The following is an 18,790-nucleotide window of genomic DNA, read 5'->3' as shown; positions in this document are numbered from 1 at the left end:
CAGAGAAAAGGTGAAACCAAAGCTTTCTTGAACCCTCTCCAGGACAAAACAAACAAATTAGGAGCAATATTAAGAAGAACTGAAATGTTTCTTCTAATATTTGGGATCGAAGGGCATGGGACCCAGCTCTATTTTGACATCTGTGAACTGTCGGTTGGGGTCGCGTCCTGATTGGCTCCATTTCTTGGCTCTCTGAGGACGAGGACGAGGCTGATGCTGCTTCTTCTGCTGCCGCTGACAGTGACGCCACGCCTTGCCCTTCGACCCCGGCCCTTTGAAGGGTCGACTGCAAATTTACAAACAGGACATTGTTTAGGGTTTACCACAAAGCCTCATGCGTGGTTGACTCGTGCGTGTGTGCATGCAGACTCTACTGTTTCTCAGACCTACAGACAGAGAAGCAACAGAAACCAACAGGGTTATGAACAAGCAACCTGTGTGCACTAAAGTGATAACAGACAACAAGAAATCACCCGTTACTGACCAATCCTAGCTCAGCAAACGCTCACATTCGCCATGTTATCAGACAAGCTTTTGCATTTTAATGGAAATTCTATGACTATATACTATAAATCTACTCCGTATGAAGTTTTTTTTTTTATTATTAGTTTTGAACATCATTTTACAGAAATTATCTATTTATCAATTACACTTATAATAGTGACACAGTATTTATTTTCCAAATTATTTTGATCAAATGTAATACTTATATTTGTTGTATTTTTCAAATGTTAAACTTATATTCAAAATGTTATCAGACAAGCTTTTACATGTTAATATAAGTATATATGTCCATATATAAGTCTATATTAGGGTTGTGACGGTGAGGTTCGTTGGGGTTTTCCCTCTTTTCCTCACTTTCCTTGCCCGTGCGCATTTTACTTAAACTTTCAAATTTGCATCAATTGTGCATCAATTGCTTGAATGGATACAACAAAACGGTACAACGACAAACTCACTTATATTAAACATATAATAGAACTTTTGTTAACAAACTGAATAAAAATACACCATGCTATAGGCCTAATATAAAATAAATAACTTACACAAAGTTTAAATATATATATATATATATTTAAAAAAAAAATAAACAGAGAATGTTTATTAGCCAAAACGAGTAAGAAAGCTTACACCTTGATGTAAAATAAAATAAATAAATTACACAAAGTTTTAATACAGTAAAAATCAGCAAAAACTGTGGAACCAAATACATAATAATCGAATGTTATTAAAAAAAACTTACAAAATCACCTTAGATAAACGGCAAAAGTCAACAGGTTTTCCCTCTTTTCCTCACTTTCCTTCGCTTTAAAATAGCTTATAAATGCCTGTGCGCATTTTACTTTCACTTTCGAATTAGTGTCAATTCGGTGTCAATTGCTTGAATGGATACAACAATACAGAACAACGACAACTCACTTATATTAAACATAGAACTTTTGTTAACAAACCGAATAGAAATCCACCATGCTATAGGCCTAATATAAAATAAATAACTTACACAAAGTTTAAATATATATATATATATTTAAAAAAAAAATAAATTTGGCTGTTTATTAGCCAAAACGAGTAAGAAAGCTTACACCTTGATGTAAAATAAAATAAATAAATTACACAAAGTTTTAATACAGTAAAAATCAGCAAAAACTGTGGAACCAAATACATAATAATCGAATGTTATTAAAAAAAACTTACAAAATCACCTTAGATAAACGGCAAAAGTCAACAGCCTTTTCAAAATCCAAAATATTGCCAAACAACTGGAAATCCGCTTTTGCATTTCGTTTAGAAAATAAATCTTAATCTTTAATTGTAGTGTCTGTTCTCTAACTGAACTAAATTATTACTATAAAAAAATCAAAATGACAGTGGGAGGCAGTCTATATGAATGATTTGTGTGTTTTAATTGTCTAAATCTTAAAAAAATAAAAATAAAAAAATAAATAAAATAGCCTAAATCTTTAAAATACAATAAATGTTCTCTTATAATAGTGGCACAAGGTATTCATAGAGGACACAAATGGTATTTATTTCCAAAATACTTTTTTAAAATATTTAAATGTTATTATAATGTTATGTTGTTATAATTAACAAAAACCACAACTATTTAAAATCATTTTTAAATAAAGCTGAAATAAAATAAAATATAAATATTAGATGAAGCTAAACTTAAAAAGCTTAAAAATGAGAAATTTTGCCTTAGCAACTAACTGAAATAAAGTAATTTTAAGTTGAAGAATTACAATTACTAAAAATAAAAATGAAATAGAAATATAAAATAGAATTATATTTAATTTAATTTTAAAAAATGAAATAGAAAAGTTAAATAGAAATGACAAAAGCACAAAATTACTTAAAATTAAAATTAAAACAGAAAATATAAAAATAAATGCTAATTCAAAATGTTAATAAATACTTTAATACTATGTAAAAAAAAAACAAATAAATTAACACTAAAAATAAATAAGTAGTTCTACTTAATTTAATTTACATGTGGATTCAGATCATTTAAGTGTTGATAATTATTAAAGTTGCCATAGGGAATGTGTTGTAGATAGGGTTACAAAGCAGAAAAAAAAATCCCGGAAAGTTTCCAAAATTTCTGGAACGTTTTGGAAACTTTCCGGAAATGTTCCGCCTTTTTACAACCCTAGTTGAAGAAACGTTAAAAACACATTACTGCATAATTTAACAATGTCTTTAATAAAAAACATATTAAGCAGGCAACAGTAAATGAGGGGCGGAGCTTAATTAAGGATCAATTCCAGATAAATAAAATACAGTCATATGCAAATTATGCTGAGTTAGATTATAATTTCACTAGCTGGATCTCTGAATAAGATTATTTTGATACCACAAAACAGCTTACCTCGGCCCAAAATATTTTAGATACGTATCTCCAAATATGTGGCGGTATATGTAGTCGTCCAGATCCTCAAACACGTCGTCGCTGAGGCTGTGATATTCGTCTATTTCCTCGAGGTAATCCTCAACGCCGCTGACAAAGTCCGTAAACAGCATCTGGTCGTGGATGAAGACGCCGTTATGGAAGAAATTATCGATGAAGCTCTCCAGCTCCCTCCAGTGGTGGAAATGTCCGACTTCTTTCTGCAAATAGCTGCGCAGGAGCTCGTTAAACTCATCGGCGCGGATGGGATCCATGGCCTTGTTAAACAGACTCATGGACTCCTGATAGGCGCAGTCGAACACTCCAGAACAGCCTTTGGGCGGCGTTTTCTGTCCCATGGTGCTGTGGTCTCTCTGAGCGCCGGGTTTGCGCGTGTTGCGATCGGCGTGAACGGAGTCGCTGGTTGATTTGCGAGGATGTCGGTGTAAAGGTTTCTGCGGCTGCCAGTCTTCGGCGCGCTTGTTTCCTTGCTCCTGCTTAAACGTGTGATGCTCTGGTTTGGCGTCGTGAAACCTCTTTTCATGGCTGAAGACATTCGAGGCCGAGTCTTTAAAATGCCTGAACGTCGATTTAACGGAGTCGGAAAACTTCCGGAGGTTTTCCTTAACCGCCTCTTTGGCTTTCTTGATCTGCTCCTTGTGATGGTGCACAAACTCCTTAGTGGAGTTCTTCACAGCGTCTAAGGTTTCCTTCACCTTTCCCAGCATCCCATCCTTGGGAATCTTGGTCTTGACGTCCCTGTCACCCTTCGCTCTCTCCTCCTTCGACTCCACGTACAGTCTCTCCCAAAGATCGGAGCGCTGCTGCTCGAACTTCAGCTTGTTCTCGAGCTCCTGAAGTCGCGCCTGCAGTTCTTCGGTCTCGGGATCCGTCTTGCCCTCGACGTCCTCCTCTTGTCTTATTTCCTCCAGTTCCTCCTTGAGCTTGTCGGTCACCTTGCGCTCTTTATCGAGCTCTTTCCGCAGCACCTGAGCTTCGGCCATCAGCGCTTCCCTTTGGCTCATGAAGCTGCGCACTTTCTGTTTCTCCTCCTGTAAGTGGCCCTTCAGTCGCTGGTTTTCGGACATGATGGAGTCGGCCCCGGCCCCTCTCTCCTCCAGCTCTCGTATCTGTCCCCGCAGGGACCGCAGCTGCTCCTTCAGGGCCGACAGAGACGCTTCTTCTCGCTCCAGAGTGCTTTTAAGATGCTGGTTCTCCGTGGTCAGGTCGTTCTGCCGAGACTCCATTTGGCTTTTGGTTTGCGTCAGTTGCACGTATAAATCTTGTCTTTGGGCCTGTGTTTTCAAACAGGAAGCCGAACTGTTAATGTGGCCAGTTCCCATGAATTTTAAAGCATTTACTTTATGTTTGAACGCAGAAGTAAGATATTTTTTTTATGTGTGAGACTTCCAATTCATTAGCTTTAGGTAAATGACTAAAAGCATATTATCATGAAAATAACACGATAAAGCAGCATAACGTACTGTTTGTGTAAAAAGTAAAGTTACTGTTAAGTAAAATAACTAGAAGCGAATGACACCAGAAGTCTTGCATATTCACGTTGCACCTGCTCTTATATTAAAAATAAGGTAGATACAACCAGCAGGGTTAATCAACCATAAAACATTTTTTTTTTACATTTTGTTACTTTAAATAAAATAAATGTATTTGACTTCAGCCAGTGTTATTTTAATATAATTGAGATAGTATTATAGTTTTTATATTTTGAATTAGTTTTTGTATTTTGTCAATTTTTGCGTGCTTTTGTCATTGTTATTACATATTGCTTTTTTTTAAATGTCTATATAGTTGTTATTAATTTTTATTTTAGTTTTAGTAATTTTAGAACATCAAGTTAAACTAAATGAAAATGAGAAAAGGTATTTTATATTTTGTTTTAAGTTAATTTTTATTTTATTTAAACTAACAAAAATGTTTTTTTTATGGTTTTAGTTTTGGTTAACTATGATAACCCTGATTTCAACTAGTTGTCAAAGCAACCCGTTTTCTTGATGTACTAAAATAACTAAAACTGAAATAAAATCAGTGACTAATTAAAACCACAAAACACTACAAAATTACTAAAAATATAACTAAAACAAAAAAAAATCGGAAAATCGGAAAATACAAAAATAAAAAACATATATATATAAATCAATTCATGAACCCCCGTTTGGGAAGCCTGTGATAAATGATGTCACTTCCTGAAGGATGAGTATTTAAAGTATGTTTTTTTCTTGAAAGCAGTCAGCAGTTACACTTTTTGAGGAAATCGATCTACAAATGGCTTAACTATTATAGTATCTCAATGATACTAGAACAACACTGACAACCAGTAAAAATTGGTGAATTTTGTTGCAGCCATACTTTGCTTTCCCCCAAAACACGAGAGATTTTGAGAGGAAACAATAATGCATCCAGGTTACCTGTAACTCTTCCTGTTTGACTCTGAGATGCTGGTTTTCTTTAGTTATCTTATCCATGACGTTCATGAGGGACATCACCATGTCTTGCTTTTCCTCTAGGTCTTCCCTGAGATTCTCAACCGCTTCCTAAACGCATGGAGACTGACGTGAGAATGACGCCCAGGAAAAGCTACTCTACTGTTCAAAGTCTAGAGTCGGTAAGATTTTTTAAATGTTTGTTAAAGTCTCTTCTGCTCACCAAGGCTGCATTTATTTGATAAAAAATGCAGTAAAAATGGTGAAATATTATTAGATTTTAAAATGACTGTTTTCTATGTGAATATTTTGTAAAATGTAATTTATTCCTGTGATGCAAAGCTGAATTTTCAACCTCATTACAGCCAATAGAAAGTTCAAAAGAACAGCATTTATTTGAAATAGAAATCTTTTGTAACTTTACAAAGGTCTTTACTGTCACTTTTGATCAAGTTAATGCATCCATGCTGAATAAAAGTATAAACTGCTTCAGAAATAATGAAAATCATATATAATGCTTATCTGAAACTACATAAAACTAGTTAAGATTTATAAAAAAAATAATAATTAGGAATAACAGACATACATTAGACTGAGCCAGGGAATGTAAAAAAGCCCAATAACGACAATACAGCAAAAGTGATTTAAATGCATTAGTGGAAAAATGAACGAGTACAAAAGTAAGACAAAGGACACTAAATCTCAGCATCTAAAGCTGAATCTGAGAGGAAATTATCAGCAGAAAAGCTACAGGACAATGAAAGCTGAAACAAAGTTCACCAATGAGAATGACAGGAGAAACCAGAAAACACAGAGAGCTATTTCCAGAAGACTGGATTCAAACTTTAGTTGAATGCTCATATTATCCCTCTCTGGTATAAAACAAGTGCTTGAATCTGAGTAATAAAGCTTTTCTATCAGCAGTAAAGCTCAGTGAGCGGATTGTGACAGACGGACCTTACTTACAACATCCAGCTCTCTCTTACACGGCGCTTCCAGCTCATTCACGCGACTCTTTTCTACAATCCTCTGCCTCTCCTGAATCTGGACTGTGCCTGGAATACACACAGACACACACACACACAGACACAGACACACACAGACACACACAGACATACATACACAGACACAGACACAGACACACACACACACACACACACACACACACACACACACGGGTTCAGTAAGGAAAATCACAATCTTGAAGATACTCCTCAAGTTCCACTTTAGATAATTTAATCCCGTATAATGCATTTAAAATCTGTATACAATTTTTGCATTCCAGGTCCGATTGGACCCCGAAGAATCATTGCTTAATAAAACAGTCATAACTTAATATTTTAACTAAAACCATACTGCAACTTCTCATTAATGAGTGGATGTGAAAAAATTCAAAGTTTTGAATGTTACCATGTTTTTACTGCCTTTAATTTTAAAATTAAAGAAATGCTTTGAAATTTAAAATTACATATGAACCAAACCAAAAAAACTATGAAGCAAAATATATAAATATTTTTTTCAATATTTATGAGAAATCTTATTTGAATATATCAGCGTATGACATTTTTAAGAACATATAAACTGAGATTTGCCCGTATTAACCCATTGGACTGAATGGAAATGAATTGAATTTAACTGAATTTTAAAAAATTGAATTGAATTTAAAAAAAAAAAAAAACTAAAAAAAAATGTTTCTCTGAAAAGTTTTTGACCAAAATAAATTCATATTAATTGCATAATCTTTCACTTTCAGATGGAAAAAAATAAATTTTTCATGCTGAAATGGTTGGTCAAGGTGTACATATTCATGTTTATCAGCAAAATTCAGTCCCAAAAGCGTGTGAGATATGGGGAAAAGGCAAAATTTATTTTACAAAAGTTTTTGGCATCAATTTAATAGAATTTTGGTGTTTTTGACATCTAATAGCACTCCATACCTGCAAAAATGATCCCAAAAAAATCTTAAGTGGTTATATTTCTTAAAAGATAAAAAAAATAATAAAAATAATAAAAAAAACGCTCACCGTAGAAGTGTCCGAAGCCCATGCTGATGGCGATGAGCAGCGCTAGCAGGATGCATTTGTTCAGGGTGCTGCTGACGGGACCCTGATCCTGACGAGCAGCGAGGCCATCCGGATAGACTGCTACCCCCTCAACAGCCTGATGTAGAATCACACATGCAGAATTTCAGAACATGCACAATTAAATGTTGGTGCTGAGATAGCTGACTAACATAAATGAGCTTGTGTGGAAAATGCAAGAATGATTTAAGAAAACCTTGGCTAATGTGTTGCATCAAATATGTCCAACGTTTCCAGCCAAAGTATTTTTATTTTTTATTCAATATTTCTAATTTTGAATTTATATTTATTGGTATCATTATTATATCTTTGAATAAAAATGTTATCTATTTACATTAAAAACAGTGCAGTACACTAAATTATTTGTAAGTCATTTCAATAAATAACCATGAGTAAAACCATAAACCATAAATACAATGTTTGTAATTTGAAATAAAATAAACTTTAAATTAAATAAAATTAAATAAAATTAAATAAAATTATATATATAATAAAAAAAAAAAAATAATTAAAAAATTACAAATTCAACTAAAACTACACTAAAAACTAAAATTACAATTAAAACAAAAAAAATTACTGAAAAAAAACATATGTTTATATTAGGATTGTTTTTCAAGTGAAAGCATGTTAATGAATTTATATCTTTCATGTAGTAACAACATTATTAGTTGCAAATTAAAACACCTAAAGTATTATGTTAAAGTAAAATGTTAAAAAAAGAATAATAAAATAAAAACTATTATTAATTGTATTGTGCTCATATCTGATATATATCTGATCTGTATTGAGTAAATGCTGGAGTGATGAGTTGTTTTGAGACGCAGCACCTCCTCCTGTCTCCTGTGGGGCTCCTGCGGGTCTCCAGGCTCTGAGCCGGCGGTGCTCCTCCTCACTCTGCGTCTCCTCACCACAGGACTGGCCTTCACCTCACCCTCCTCATCCTCACTGCTGCTGTTACCGCCGTCTCGCTGCACAGGCTGATCCGCTGGGAACACTGAGTACGGATAAACACACACAACCCAGAGGAATTAATACACACACACACACAGTCACACACATACACATACATGGTGCTGACGTCCCATTGACGTCTGTTGTTCTCAAATGAAGCGAATTATAATTACCACTGGGAAGTGTGAAATAAATAAACAGCAGTAAATAACAATAGCAATAAATAAATTGCCAAAAGTAAATAAATAGCAATAAATACTCAGCAATAGATAAATAAATAGCAATCAATAAACAAGCAAATAAATAAATAAATACATACATAGAAATAAGTAAATACATAATTAAACGGCAATAAGCAAGTAAGTAAATAAATAGCAATAACAATAAGTAAATAAATAAATAAATGTCAACAAGTAAGCAAATAAATAAATAGCAATATGTACATGACTGGAAAAATAAATAGCAATAAGTAAACTAAAATAAATAAATAATAAAAAACAAAAATAGGATTAATAAAAATAAACAGCAGTAATAAATTAATAATAAATTAATAAAATTAATTCTAAATTAAAAATGAATAAAATGAATAAAATAGAGAGCAATAAGTAAATAATTAAAAAGAAATAAGTTAATAAAATGAATAAATAGCAATATGTGAATGAATGAATGAATGAATGAATGAATAGCAGTAGATAAACAGACAGATACATGAGATTTTGAGACATTATTTAGTCCCTTACCAGACTTCTCAAAGGACCTGCAATGAAGGTTATGTGAGGTTTTACTTTTACTTTTTGGGGAACAAATAGCAAAACCTGCACACACACTCACTTTCTGACAAACGTCATGTGCAAAGATGTTTCCTGTAACTCATGTCTGCTCACTCACGGCAAACACATGCTCGCAAAACACATTTCACATGCCACGATGCAGACCTGTTTACGCTAGCGTAACGAGCTAATCGACTAGACCAGCACATGACTGCTCCAAAAACGCAGCTGCAGGCCTAATGCTTTGTGAATGTCTGCTTTGTATTCTCTGTTAAGCTACTGTGTCAGCGTTAAGGGAAATACTTAACGGAAACACACCTGAAGGAACCAAGATCCTACAAACACTGATGAATATCAAATAAGTTAAAAAAAAAGTATATTTTAAGATGAAAACAGCTGAAAACTAGAAAAGTTCTGTGGGATTTTTTTCACAGGTTTTATTGTCCAGCAGGTGAAAAAGGTGAAAAATCAACCAATATTCAGAAAGTTCCCCAGCTCAAATTTTTGATTTTGATATTTTATTTTTATTTTTTTTCTGAAGAAGCCAACAAATTTTAATGTCGCATATGTATATTTACTGAGTTATCCACTATTTTGTAGAGGTTTGGAGATTTGGAGCCAAATTACATGGGGGTAAAAATGACTTTAGAAAGATTGCAGCATAATTATGTTATTTTTCCACAGAGATTGGTTGATCTATTTGTAAAATCTGTTGAGTTTAGCAATCTTTGTTGCATTATATGCCAACGGTGACAGTTCCAAAATGGGAAAAGGTACCTTTCAAGTTTTTTTTCCCAGAGTTTGCATGTCTGTAACTCAAGAAGTATTAAAGATATCTTAATGCCGTTTTAGATTTTGGGTCTTAAGTTAAGAGTATTAATAGCATACTTTTCTTTCGGTATCTTCATTCTTCCCTGTATGGTTCAATTCCAGAGATATTGGGATCTCAATATGGTTGCAAGAGTAAACTGTTAAAATTGTACACATTTTTAGTGGCCAAAAACTAAATGTGAAAATGGGTCAAATTCAACAATTTGGACTTCTGAGTCACATTGATATCCCCAAACATCTGGGATTGAATCATTTAGGGCCTTAAAAATGAAGATTACAAAAGAAAAGTTTATTAAGAATTAAAATCTAAAAGGATATTAAGATACCTTTAATACTTCTTGAGTTACAGGCACGCAAACTTTGGAAAAAGGTTATTTTTGGCACTCAGGCAGGTATGTTCTATGCAACTATTTTGATAGAGGAAAACAAGATACATTTCTAGTTTCTACATTATTTGTTCTTCAGACATTCCTCTTTAAAAGAAAAAAGTATCAGCCGCATGCAAAGTGACCCACATTTGGTCTTTGACCACTGAATATGTGTACAATTTAACAATTTACTCAAGGAGCCACACTGAAATCCCTATATCTTTGGAAATGAAGCATATAGGGCCTCAAAAATTAAGATACCAAAAGAAAACTGTTAAGAACTGAAATATAAAAGGATATTTAGATATCTTTAATACTTCTTGTGTTACAGGCATGCAAACAAAAACACAAGACATGCTTTCTCCCATTTTTGAACTGAGTTGAGACAGAATGACCCAACACTAATAGCTCACAGTCTAGTCGAGATATGGATTTACGACACATTTAATAGCATGCCGAAATGTAGGTCAAACAAACACATTAATGTGGCTTTTTCGCACACTTTACACGTGTTATTTACTCTCACAGCCATTGGCTGGGTGTTTCATCAGAATCTATTTTTGCCACATCACTCACAAACACGCTCACGGTCTTCAGAGCTTTATCAGCATGCTGATCACAACACGCTCACACTCCCATGTCAGAGCACCTGAGAGAGAGAGAGAGCTGTGCAGATGGCTGCCATATTCCCACAGCGTCCTGGAAAATCCCCATCTGCTCCAACACCAGTCTGCTGCCGCTCCGGGAGAGAGACCAACATGTCTTTGTGTCTTATAAGGGCGAATGTCATGAAAACTCATAAAAACGTGTGGGTCATATTCAACCGCAAAATCAAACGAAATTATATTTTGCATTAAATTTAAGCATTATATTATCATCATCACTATTATTAAGAATTATTAAAAAATGCATGGAAGCTTGTTTTTCGCCATGGAATAAAAAATAAGAGAGAGAGAGCTGTGCAGATGGCTGCCATATTCCCACAGCGTCCTGGAAAATCCCCATCTGCTCCAACACCAGTCTGCTGCCGCTCCGGGAGAGAGACCAACATGTCTTTGTGTCTTATAAGGGCGAATGTCATGAAAACTCATAAAAACGTGTGGGTCATATTCAACCACAAAATCAAACGAAATTATATTTTGCATTAAATTTAAGCATTATATTATTATCATCATCACTATTATTAAGAATTATTAAAAAATGCATGGAAGCTTGTTTTTCGCCATGGAATAAAAAATAAAAAAGGTAATTGCAACTTTTTATCTCACAATTCTGACTTTCTGAAAATTGCGAGATTGGAACACATATTGGAAGAAAAGTCTGAATTGAGACTATTTTATATCTCACAATTCTGACTTATCTTCTCAGAATTATGAGTTTACATCTTGCAATTCTGACAATTTTTTTGAGAACTTAGAGATATAAATCATAATTGTGAGATATAAACTCACAAAACTGAGAAAAAAAGTCTGAATTGTGAGATAAAAACATGTAATTGTGAGGAAAGTCTGAATTTTGAGATCAAAAAGTCGCAATTACCTTTTTTTATTTTAAATGCCTTGGTGGAAATGAGCTTGACTATTTTCTCAATTGCGAGTTTATATCTCACAATTCAGACTTTTCTTCTTAGAATTACAAGTTTGCGAAATCTTGCAACTCGTAATTGCAAGGAAAAAAGTCTGAAATTTAAGACATAAGTCACAGTTACAGTTTTTTTTTTTTTTATTCAATGGCAGAAACAATCTGAACTTTTTTCTCGCAATTGGAAGTTTATATCGCACAATTCAGTCTTTTCTTCTCAGAATTGCGAATTTATATCTACATATAATTGTGAGTTTGTATCTTGCAATATCTCGTAAAAAGTCAGAATTGCAAAAAAAAAAAAAGAATCACAATTACCTGTTTTTACTATTATTCTATGATGGAAATAAGCTTCTATCCACCTTATTTATCAAGTAAGCTGTTTTCTGTGAATGTGCGAGACTTCCGGTGGAAATAACGAGAAGAATAACAACGTGCAGTAAACGGTAAAACTGTTTGTGCTACAAACCAGTGTATTCATAATTAAGATAATACATTAAAATAATATGGTAAGACACACCAGTTTGCAATATCAAGCAGCGAAGCGAGCTGTTTTTTTACAGTTAGAAATAGCTGGAAGTGGATAGAAATGAGTTTCTTTATGCAAAAATATTAACATTTAAGCATTACATGTCATTTCTGAAATATGACCCAAACATTTCTTTATGAGATGAATCCATAAAATGAAAAACACGGACACAATGGGACGATCAACACACCGGGAATTTCAGGGCATATTTCTAGGAAATTCTGAAACTTTCCCACCACGGCACCACCCTTTTTCAAGCAGCTTGGGAATTCACCCAGTATTTTCAGGATAACGGCAAATGACAGATGGATGACAGATGTCAGAGGTCACATATGTATAAAAAAAAATTCAAGTTCACCTGGAAAGCTCCTCTTTCCAACTTCGGAAACTTTGGAAATTGTAATTACGATGCATTGTGCAATTTCATATTTCTTTTTTTCTTTTTCACTTATTGACAAATACAGGAAGCTTGGTACAACAAAATGAAGAGCAAATGATGTACATTTGAAATGTGCTATTGATGCATATTTAATCTTTCTTGCACTACCAAAGAGAATCATGGGAAGTGTAGTTTTGCCACACAAGCTTGATATTTTATGCTAAAAATTGTGATATTTGATTTAGATTTGGACAAAAATTGTATTATTATTATATTATTAATTGCTAAATAAAAATATTAAACCAAATAAGAAATATTAATATTGTAATATTTCACCATTAAGACAACAGATCATAAGCTGCTTATATAGATCATAAGTCTTGTTGTAATTTTGGGTTTTATTTCAGTTAATCATGCAGCCTTAGTTTTGCATGCTCAATCGCTATCTTTCTCAACAGTAAATAAATCGAGTACAAACCAAACTCTACCGTCAACATTCTCAATTAAAACTCAACTGTGATCAACACCAATCATCTTCCAACATGATTCTTTTCTTTAATTAATCTTTAATTCCACTGCTAATTAGGACATTCATTTGCATGTAAGCATCTTTTCCACTCACTTGTCTCTGACTCTCTAAACGTGTACTGGCTGCTCGACGAGCTTCCGAGATAGAGCTCCTCACTTCCTGCTTCCTCCTCCGCCTCCTTAGCAACAGGCTCCTCCCACGCGTCAATCTCCGCCTCCTGAGAGTCCGCCAGGGTGATGATGTCAGAGTTCTCACTGGAGGAGCAAAGGGTCACATGTTCTTCTCCACCCGCCTGCAAGAAAACACAAATGGCACTTCTTTAAGCCTTTAAATTCCTCTCTGCAGAACAATAACACTCGACAGGAGGTAATTTTCAGGCTTAATCACACCTCTTGGGCCGGTTCTGCCTCCTCTCTCAGTGTGAGGTCTAGTGAAGACTCTCCCAAACTCTCCTCACCCTGCTTGTCTGAAAAAACAAGCTCAAATATTTCAAACTTGTTTGACCACTCTGGATTTACACATTCATCCTTTCCCTCTTGTGTGCTGATGACACACATGATAAACCACACATTAATACTGCATTCTACATCAGCTGTAATCATTAAATTCATGCCACAAAACCTGCCCTCTCAAACGACATGAATAGTTTTGTGTTTATTCATTTTACGTGACACAATGCGTGACATCCTCACCATCAGGTACGTCCAGACTAACCAGGCTAACCGCTCCATCCTCACACTCCCCGGCATAATCCGGCCCCAGATTTTCAATATCCGAACCCTATAAAACACACAAACACACACACACACACACAGTCACTATGGCTTAACTTTAAAAGTATGTGTGTGTGTGTGTGTGTGTATGCATACAGTATATATCATTTATAAATGTTTGTATTTTTTTTTTATATAATTTTTTATTAAAAAATGTCATATTTCAATCCAAAATAAAAAAAAGAGTATCAATTAAAAATGTGCAAATGTGCTTCATTGTCATGAAAATAATGTATAATTTACATATACATGTATAGAATGTATAATTTACATTACATTATATATATACATTACACATCATTTATATATATATATATATATATATATATATATATATATAATCAAGTTACAATTTACATCATTTATAAGTGTTTGTATATATATATATTTTTTAAATCATTAAATTATTGTGAGTTAATCTCACAATCATATTTCAAAATATTTAAACCCAAAAATAAAAAACAGTATCTAATGAGTATCAATCAATCAAAAATATGGAAATGTGCTTTATTGTCATAAAAATAATGCCAAATTGAGAAGAAGAAAAAAAGGTCCTAAAAATAGGCTTAATTTTCTTTACGCAAAATATAATTGATTATTTCTATTTTTAGATTTAGCAGTAAAATATGACCTAGATGTGTTCTTCACCCAGCAGAGGATTGTACAAGAATAACTCCCAAAAAGCATTTATACTGAGATTAGAAGTAAACCCGATGGGTAACGATCCAAGCAATAAAACATGAATCACCTCATTACTAATGACTGTCCATCCACAGGACGACTCCGTGTCACTGGAGCTGTCGGACATCTCTCAGCCAGCTACAGGACAAAAATAACCACAACAGAAACATGGACTGTTACTCCCGAGGGAAAAAACACACACATTCGGCTATGCAAAGTTTGCAAACTGCATTATTTCAAGTCTCATCTTATGTTGTTGTCCTCTGTAATGAATGCTCATTTATGGTATGGAAATGTCAGGTTGACCCTGTCACTGGGAAATGATTATTCTGCTTTTGCAGAAGCCGTACGAACAGAGGTCTCCATAAACAAGAAGAATTACAGACACAATAAAGAAACTTCTCATATAGATCTGACAGTAACACTGAAATCTGATGCATTCTGCTTCTAACTTTTTTAAACCCAGAAAACATTGCATTCAATATGCAAGAGCTCATGAAAAGTCTGTCACAGCACGCAGGTTTGGAAAGGCGTGAGGAAGTAAATAATGTCAGAGCTTTCATTTCGAGGTGAACCAAGATCTGAGTCAAAACTATCATCTGGTTGTTTCACTGGTTTGTTTTTCAGGAAGAGCTAGCAAAAATAACACACTCTGGTTTGTTAACCATCCAAAAAAGCAGAAGAACAGAGCCATTGCACACATATAACATCATCCAAACAAAACCACTGAACACGGAAACGCTTTAACAGATCTTAATGAGTGCAAAAGCATCTGATTCATGATATTTAGGTGCTTGTTAGTGTTATAGATCAGAAGCTTTCAAACTGACCACAAAGGAGTGCTGGAGGGTTCATGGAAATTTGTAATAAATAAATAAATAAAATAGGGTCCATGGAAATATGTAAAAATAAATAAATACATAAATAAATAAAATCTAACTAAATTTGATATAAATAAATAAATAAAAGAGGGTCCATAGAAATATGTAAAATAAATAATTTAATTAGTTCATTCATTAAATCTAAATTTTATTTAAATAAATAAAAAGAGGGTCCATGGAAATATGTAAAAATAAATAAATACATCAAATCTAACTAGATTTGATTTAAATAAATAAAAGAGGGTCCATAGAAACATGTAAAATAAATAATTTAATTAATTAATTAATTAAATCTAACTAAATTTGATTTAAATAAATAAATAAAAAGATTAAATCTAACTAAATTTAATTTACATAAATAAATAAAAAGAGGGTCCATAGAAACATGTAAAATAAATAATTAAATTAATTAATTAATTAAATCTAACTAAATTTGATTTAAATAAATAAATAAAAAGATTAAATCTAACTAAATTTGAATTAAATAAATAAATAAATTTAATCTAACTACATTTGATTTAAATAAATAAATGGCTAAAAATTAAATAAATAAAATGTTATTTAATACATCTCACAGTACAGTGCTATAGTGAGTAGAAAATTTTAATTACATGACATAACAGAAACTAAATATTTTCAAATAATATTTTACACTTATTTATAATTATATAATATATTTTTCACAGTATTAATTGAGTCTTTATTCATGAAAATATATAGCTGCCTTTTACATTTTAGGATGGGGGTCCCTGGGACGAGGATGATCATATTTAGGGGTCTGTAACATCTACAAAATACATAGATTTATGGATGATGCAAAAATAACTGTTCTTTGATTCTGTTATACGACAATATGGTTTATGCAAAAACAGAGAGCTACATAAACACGACAACTGTTGAGCGATTATTATTGCAGAATACGTCTTATTTCATCTTATTCAGGCAAATAAAATCGAGGCAGGAGATTCCCATAACCTACAATTAGATTTATAACGCCCAAAACACAACATTTGATTCATTACGTGAACTGAACTGTTGTAAAATGCCAAACACTGACTCTAACAATCACACAGTAAAATATTAATGAGTCTCTTTAGTCTGTCAGTCCTGCTAAAGATGGCTTTAAACTGCATTAGGTGCATTGTATGTTGCCCTTACCTGTTTTAGAGGTAAACTGCAGCGAAAGAAAAGAAGAAGGCAAACGTCCTCTGTGTAAATCTACCATTCGTCACGTCACGCCTCTCCAACTGAGCCAAAACATCAACAGTGCGCTACACGAACAACAACACGGCGGCGGCGGCTGCCGAGAGGAAGATGCATGGGAGTTGTAGTTTTACACGTCATCATCCCCTCGTTGCTGCCTTAACATTCTAAAACTCTGAAGACTACATTTCCCATGATTCCCTCTAGCGGCGGCACAGGCTAACGCATCCTGTGAGTGACTCAGAATTTTTGAAGCGTCTCTGTTTGTGTGGCTGCTGATTTGTTTAATCTGTTTAACAGCGATTCCGACGTTTAAATTTAATTTCCGGACAAATCTAGTCGATCGTAGGTTGAAATGATCGTTTTGTGTGCTTTTTTTTGTTTATGCGCAAGCGCAGTTGACGTCCCCGGTCATTGCCATAGAGACGTTCTTACAACACAACTCGCCGATTATATTGATCTTTTTCATTGTTATCTAATATTGCAATTGCGCTAAAACAATTTGAATAAATTATAAATAATGCCTAAAATATTACAATTTAGTAAATAACATAATTAAAAATAAAAGGGTTAAGGGTTAAATACAATAAAAAAGGGTTACATACATTTGCAGAGTTAAAAGTGGACAGTTTACAGAAAACCTGTGTGAAAATGTACAAAAAAAAAAGATTTTTAATAAAATAAAATTGAGATTAAATTAACTATATATCTAACTTAGCCTGATTAATAAATAAATCCAATTTGGTTTGAATAAATACTAAATAAACAATATTTGATTAAAACAAATACATTAAAAAAATCAATTAAAATATACTTAAAATAATAAATGCATTTATTAAAATACATACATAAAATGTGATTTAAATAAATAAATAATACTTCTAACTGTACAGTATACAGTTATTATACAATTTATTGCACAAAAAAAAAAAGAGTTAAAAGAAGTAAACCTGAGTTAAATTCCTTTGCATATCCAAATTATAAATAGTAACGTTTATAAATAAATAAATAATAGAGGGACCATTTCAGAGTTTTATAGGGTTATATTATCTGTATTTATATTACTAAAGGGAATTACATTCATTATATTCTTAAAATCATATTTTTTATATAAAAAAGTAGTGGTCAATGAAATGTTTTGAGTTCCTAAAAGGATTACACAATAATTCTTTAGTCCACCCTTTATCTCCTTTCAGGCTGCAGTCATAATGTCAAATCCTGAGCATCGGGCTCCATGTGCTAACCCTGGAAACCCAGTTTTCTCCTGCATGATCAAACCAGGATCTCACGCGTCGCCTGAAGATCCAGCGCTGGCCAGATCTCAGAACCTGATGTATGAGACGACATCCGGCGACTACGGCGCTCGATCACCCACGTTTGAGTCCTCGCCCTGTTCCTATCACCCCATATCCCAGACCTTCTCACAGCACCTTGGATTGTGCGGGATGTTCCAGGACAATTCCTTTAATACCAGCTTGGACCACCGCTATGTGTATATCCCAAATGACAAAACACAGTTTAAGGGACACTGACCAAACACATTTGCATCTCTTATTTGAGTAACTTCTATTGATCGTTCACTCAGGACAGGTCTTGTTTTGTTGTTATTGTAATTGATCTTTTTAACCTTGATGTCCAGTATTGTGTATGTTTGATGGATATGTCACTTGAAACTGGCAGTACCAGATGTAACAACCTTATCAAATAAAATATATGCTTCATGTGTAAACAGAATATGTCGAAAAGGACCTTTTAATGTCCTATTGAAATCAGCTCACCCAAAAATGAAAATTTGCTGAAAATGTGCTCACCCTCAGGGATCCAAGATTAGGATGAGTTTGTTTCTTCATCAGATTTGGAGAAATGTAGCATTGCATCACTTGCTCAGCAGTGAATGGGTGCCGT

At 33.5% G+C, this 18,790-nt stretch overlaps 2 protein-coding genes across 7 annotated transcripts; one reads left to right on the top strand and one right to left on the bottom strand.

Annotated features, from left to right (window-relative positions):
• Window positions 1-14: 14 nt before the first annotated feature.
• Window positions 15-16,964, bottom strand: ccpg1 (cell cycle progression 1). Of its 6 annotated transcripts, none has more exons than XM_016452536.1 (11): window positions 16,841-16,963; window positions 14,869-14,939; window positions 14,040-14,127; window positions 13,737-13,813; window positions 13,441-13,639; window positions 8,237-8,403; window positions 7,353-7,488; window positions 6,286-6,377; window positions 5,314-5,439; window positions 2,870-4,182; window positions 15-286 (listed from the first exon to the last, which is right to left on the bottom strand). In XM_016452536.1, exons 2-11 carry the CDS (start codon window positions 14,926-14,928, stop codon window positions 94-96), a joined length of 2,451 nt encoding a protein of 816 aa, XP_016308022.1. In that variant the 5' UTR covers window positions 14,929-14,939; window positions 16,841-16,963; the 3' UTR covers window positions 15-93. The 6 variants fall into 6 exon arrangements, with proteins under 6 accessions (XP_016308022.1, XP_016308021.1, XP_016308023.1 ...); XM_016452535.1 differs by having other exon boundaries at window positions 6,286-6,383; window positions 16,841-16,962; XM_016452537.1 differs by having other exon boundaries at window positions 6,295-6,383; window positions 16,841-16,962.
• A 134-nt stretch (window positions 16,965-17,098) lies between these two features.
• Window positions 17,099-18,417, top strand: pierce2 (piercer of microtubule wall 2). The gene is made up of 2 exons (XM_016452554.1): window positions 17,099-17,116; window positions 18,082-18,417. Exon 2 carries the CDS (start codon window positions 18,094-18,096, stop codon window positions 18,415-18,417), a length of 324 nt encoding a protein of 107 aa, XP_016308040.1. The 5' UTR covers window positions 17,099-17,116; window positions 18,082-18,093.
• Window positions 18,418-18,790: the final 373 nt, after the last annotated feature.

This window comes from Sinocyclocheilus anshuiensis, unplaced genomic scaffold (assembly GCF_001515605.1).
Source record: "Sinocyclocheilus anshuiensis isolate Anshui unplaced genomic scaffold, SAMN03320099.WGS_v1.1 scaffold1104, whole genome shotgun sequence".
Lineage (NCBI taxonomy): Eukaryota > Metazoa > Chordata > Actinopteri > Cypriniformes > Cyprinidae > Sinocyclocheilus > Sinocyclocheilus anshuiensis.
Note: the sequence above shows the minus strand (reverse complement) of the source record. Positions and strands in the feature narration are given on the sequence as shown.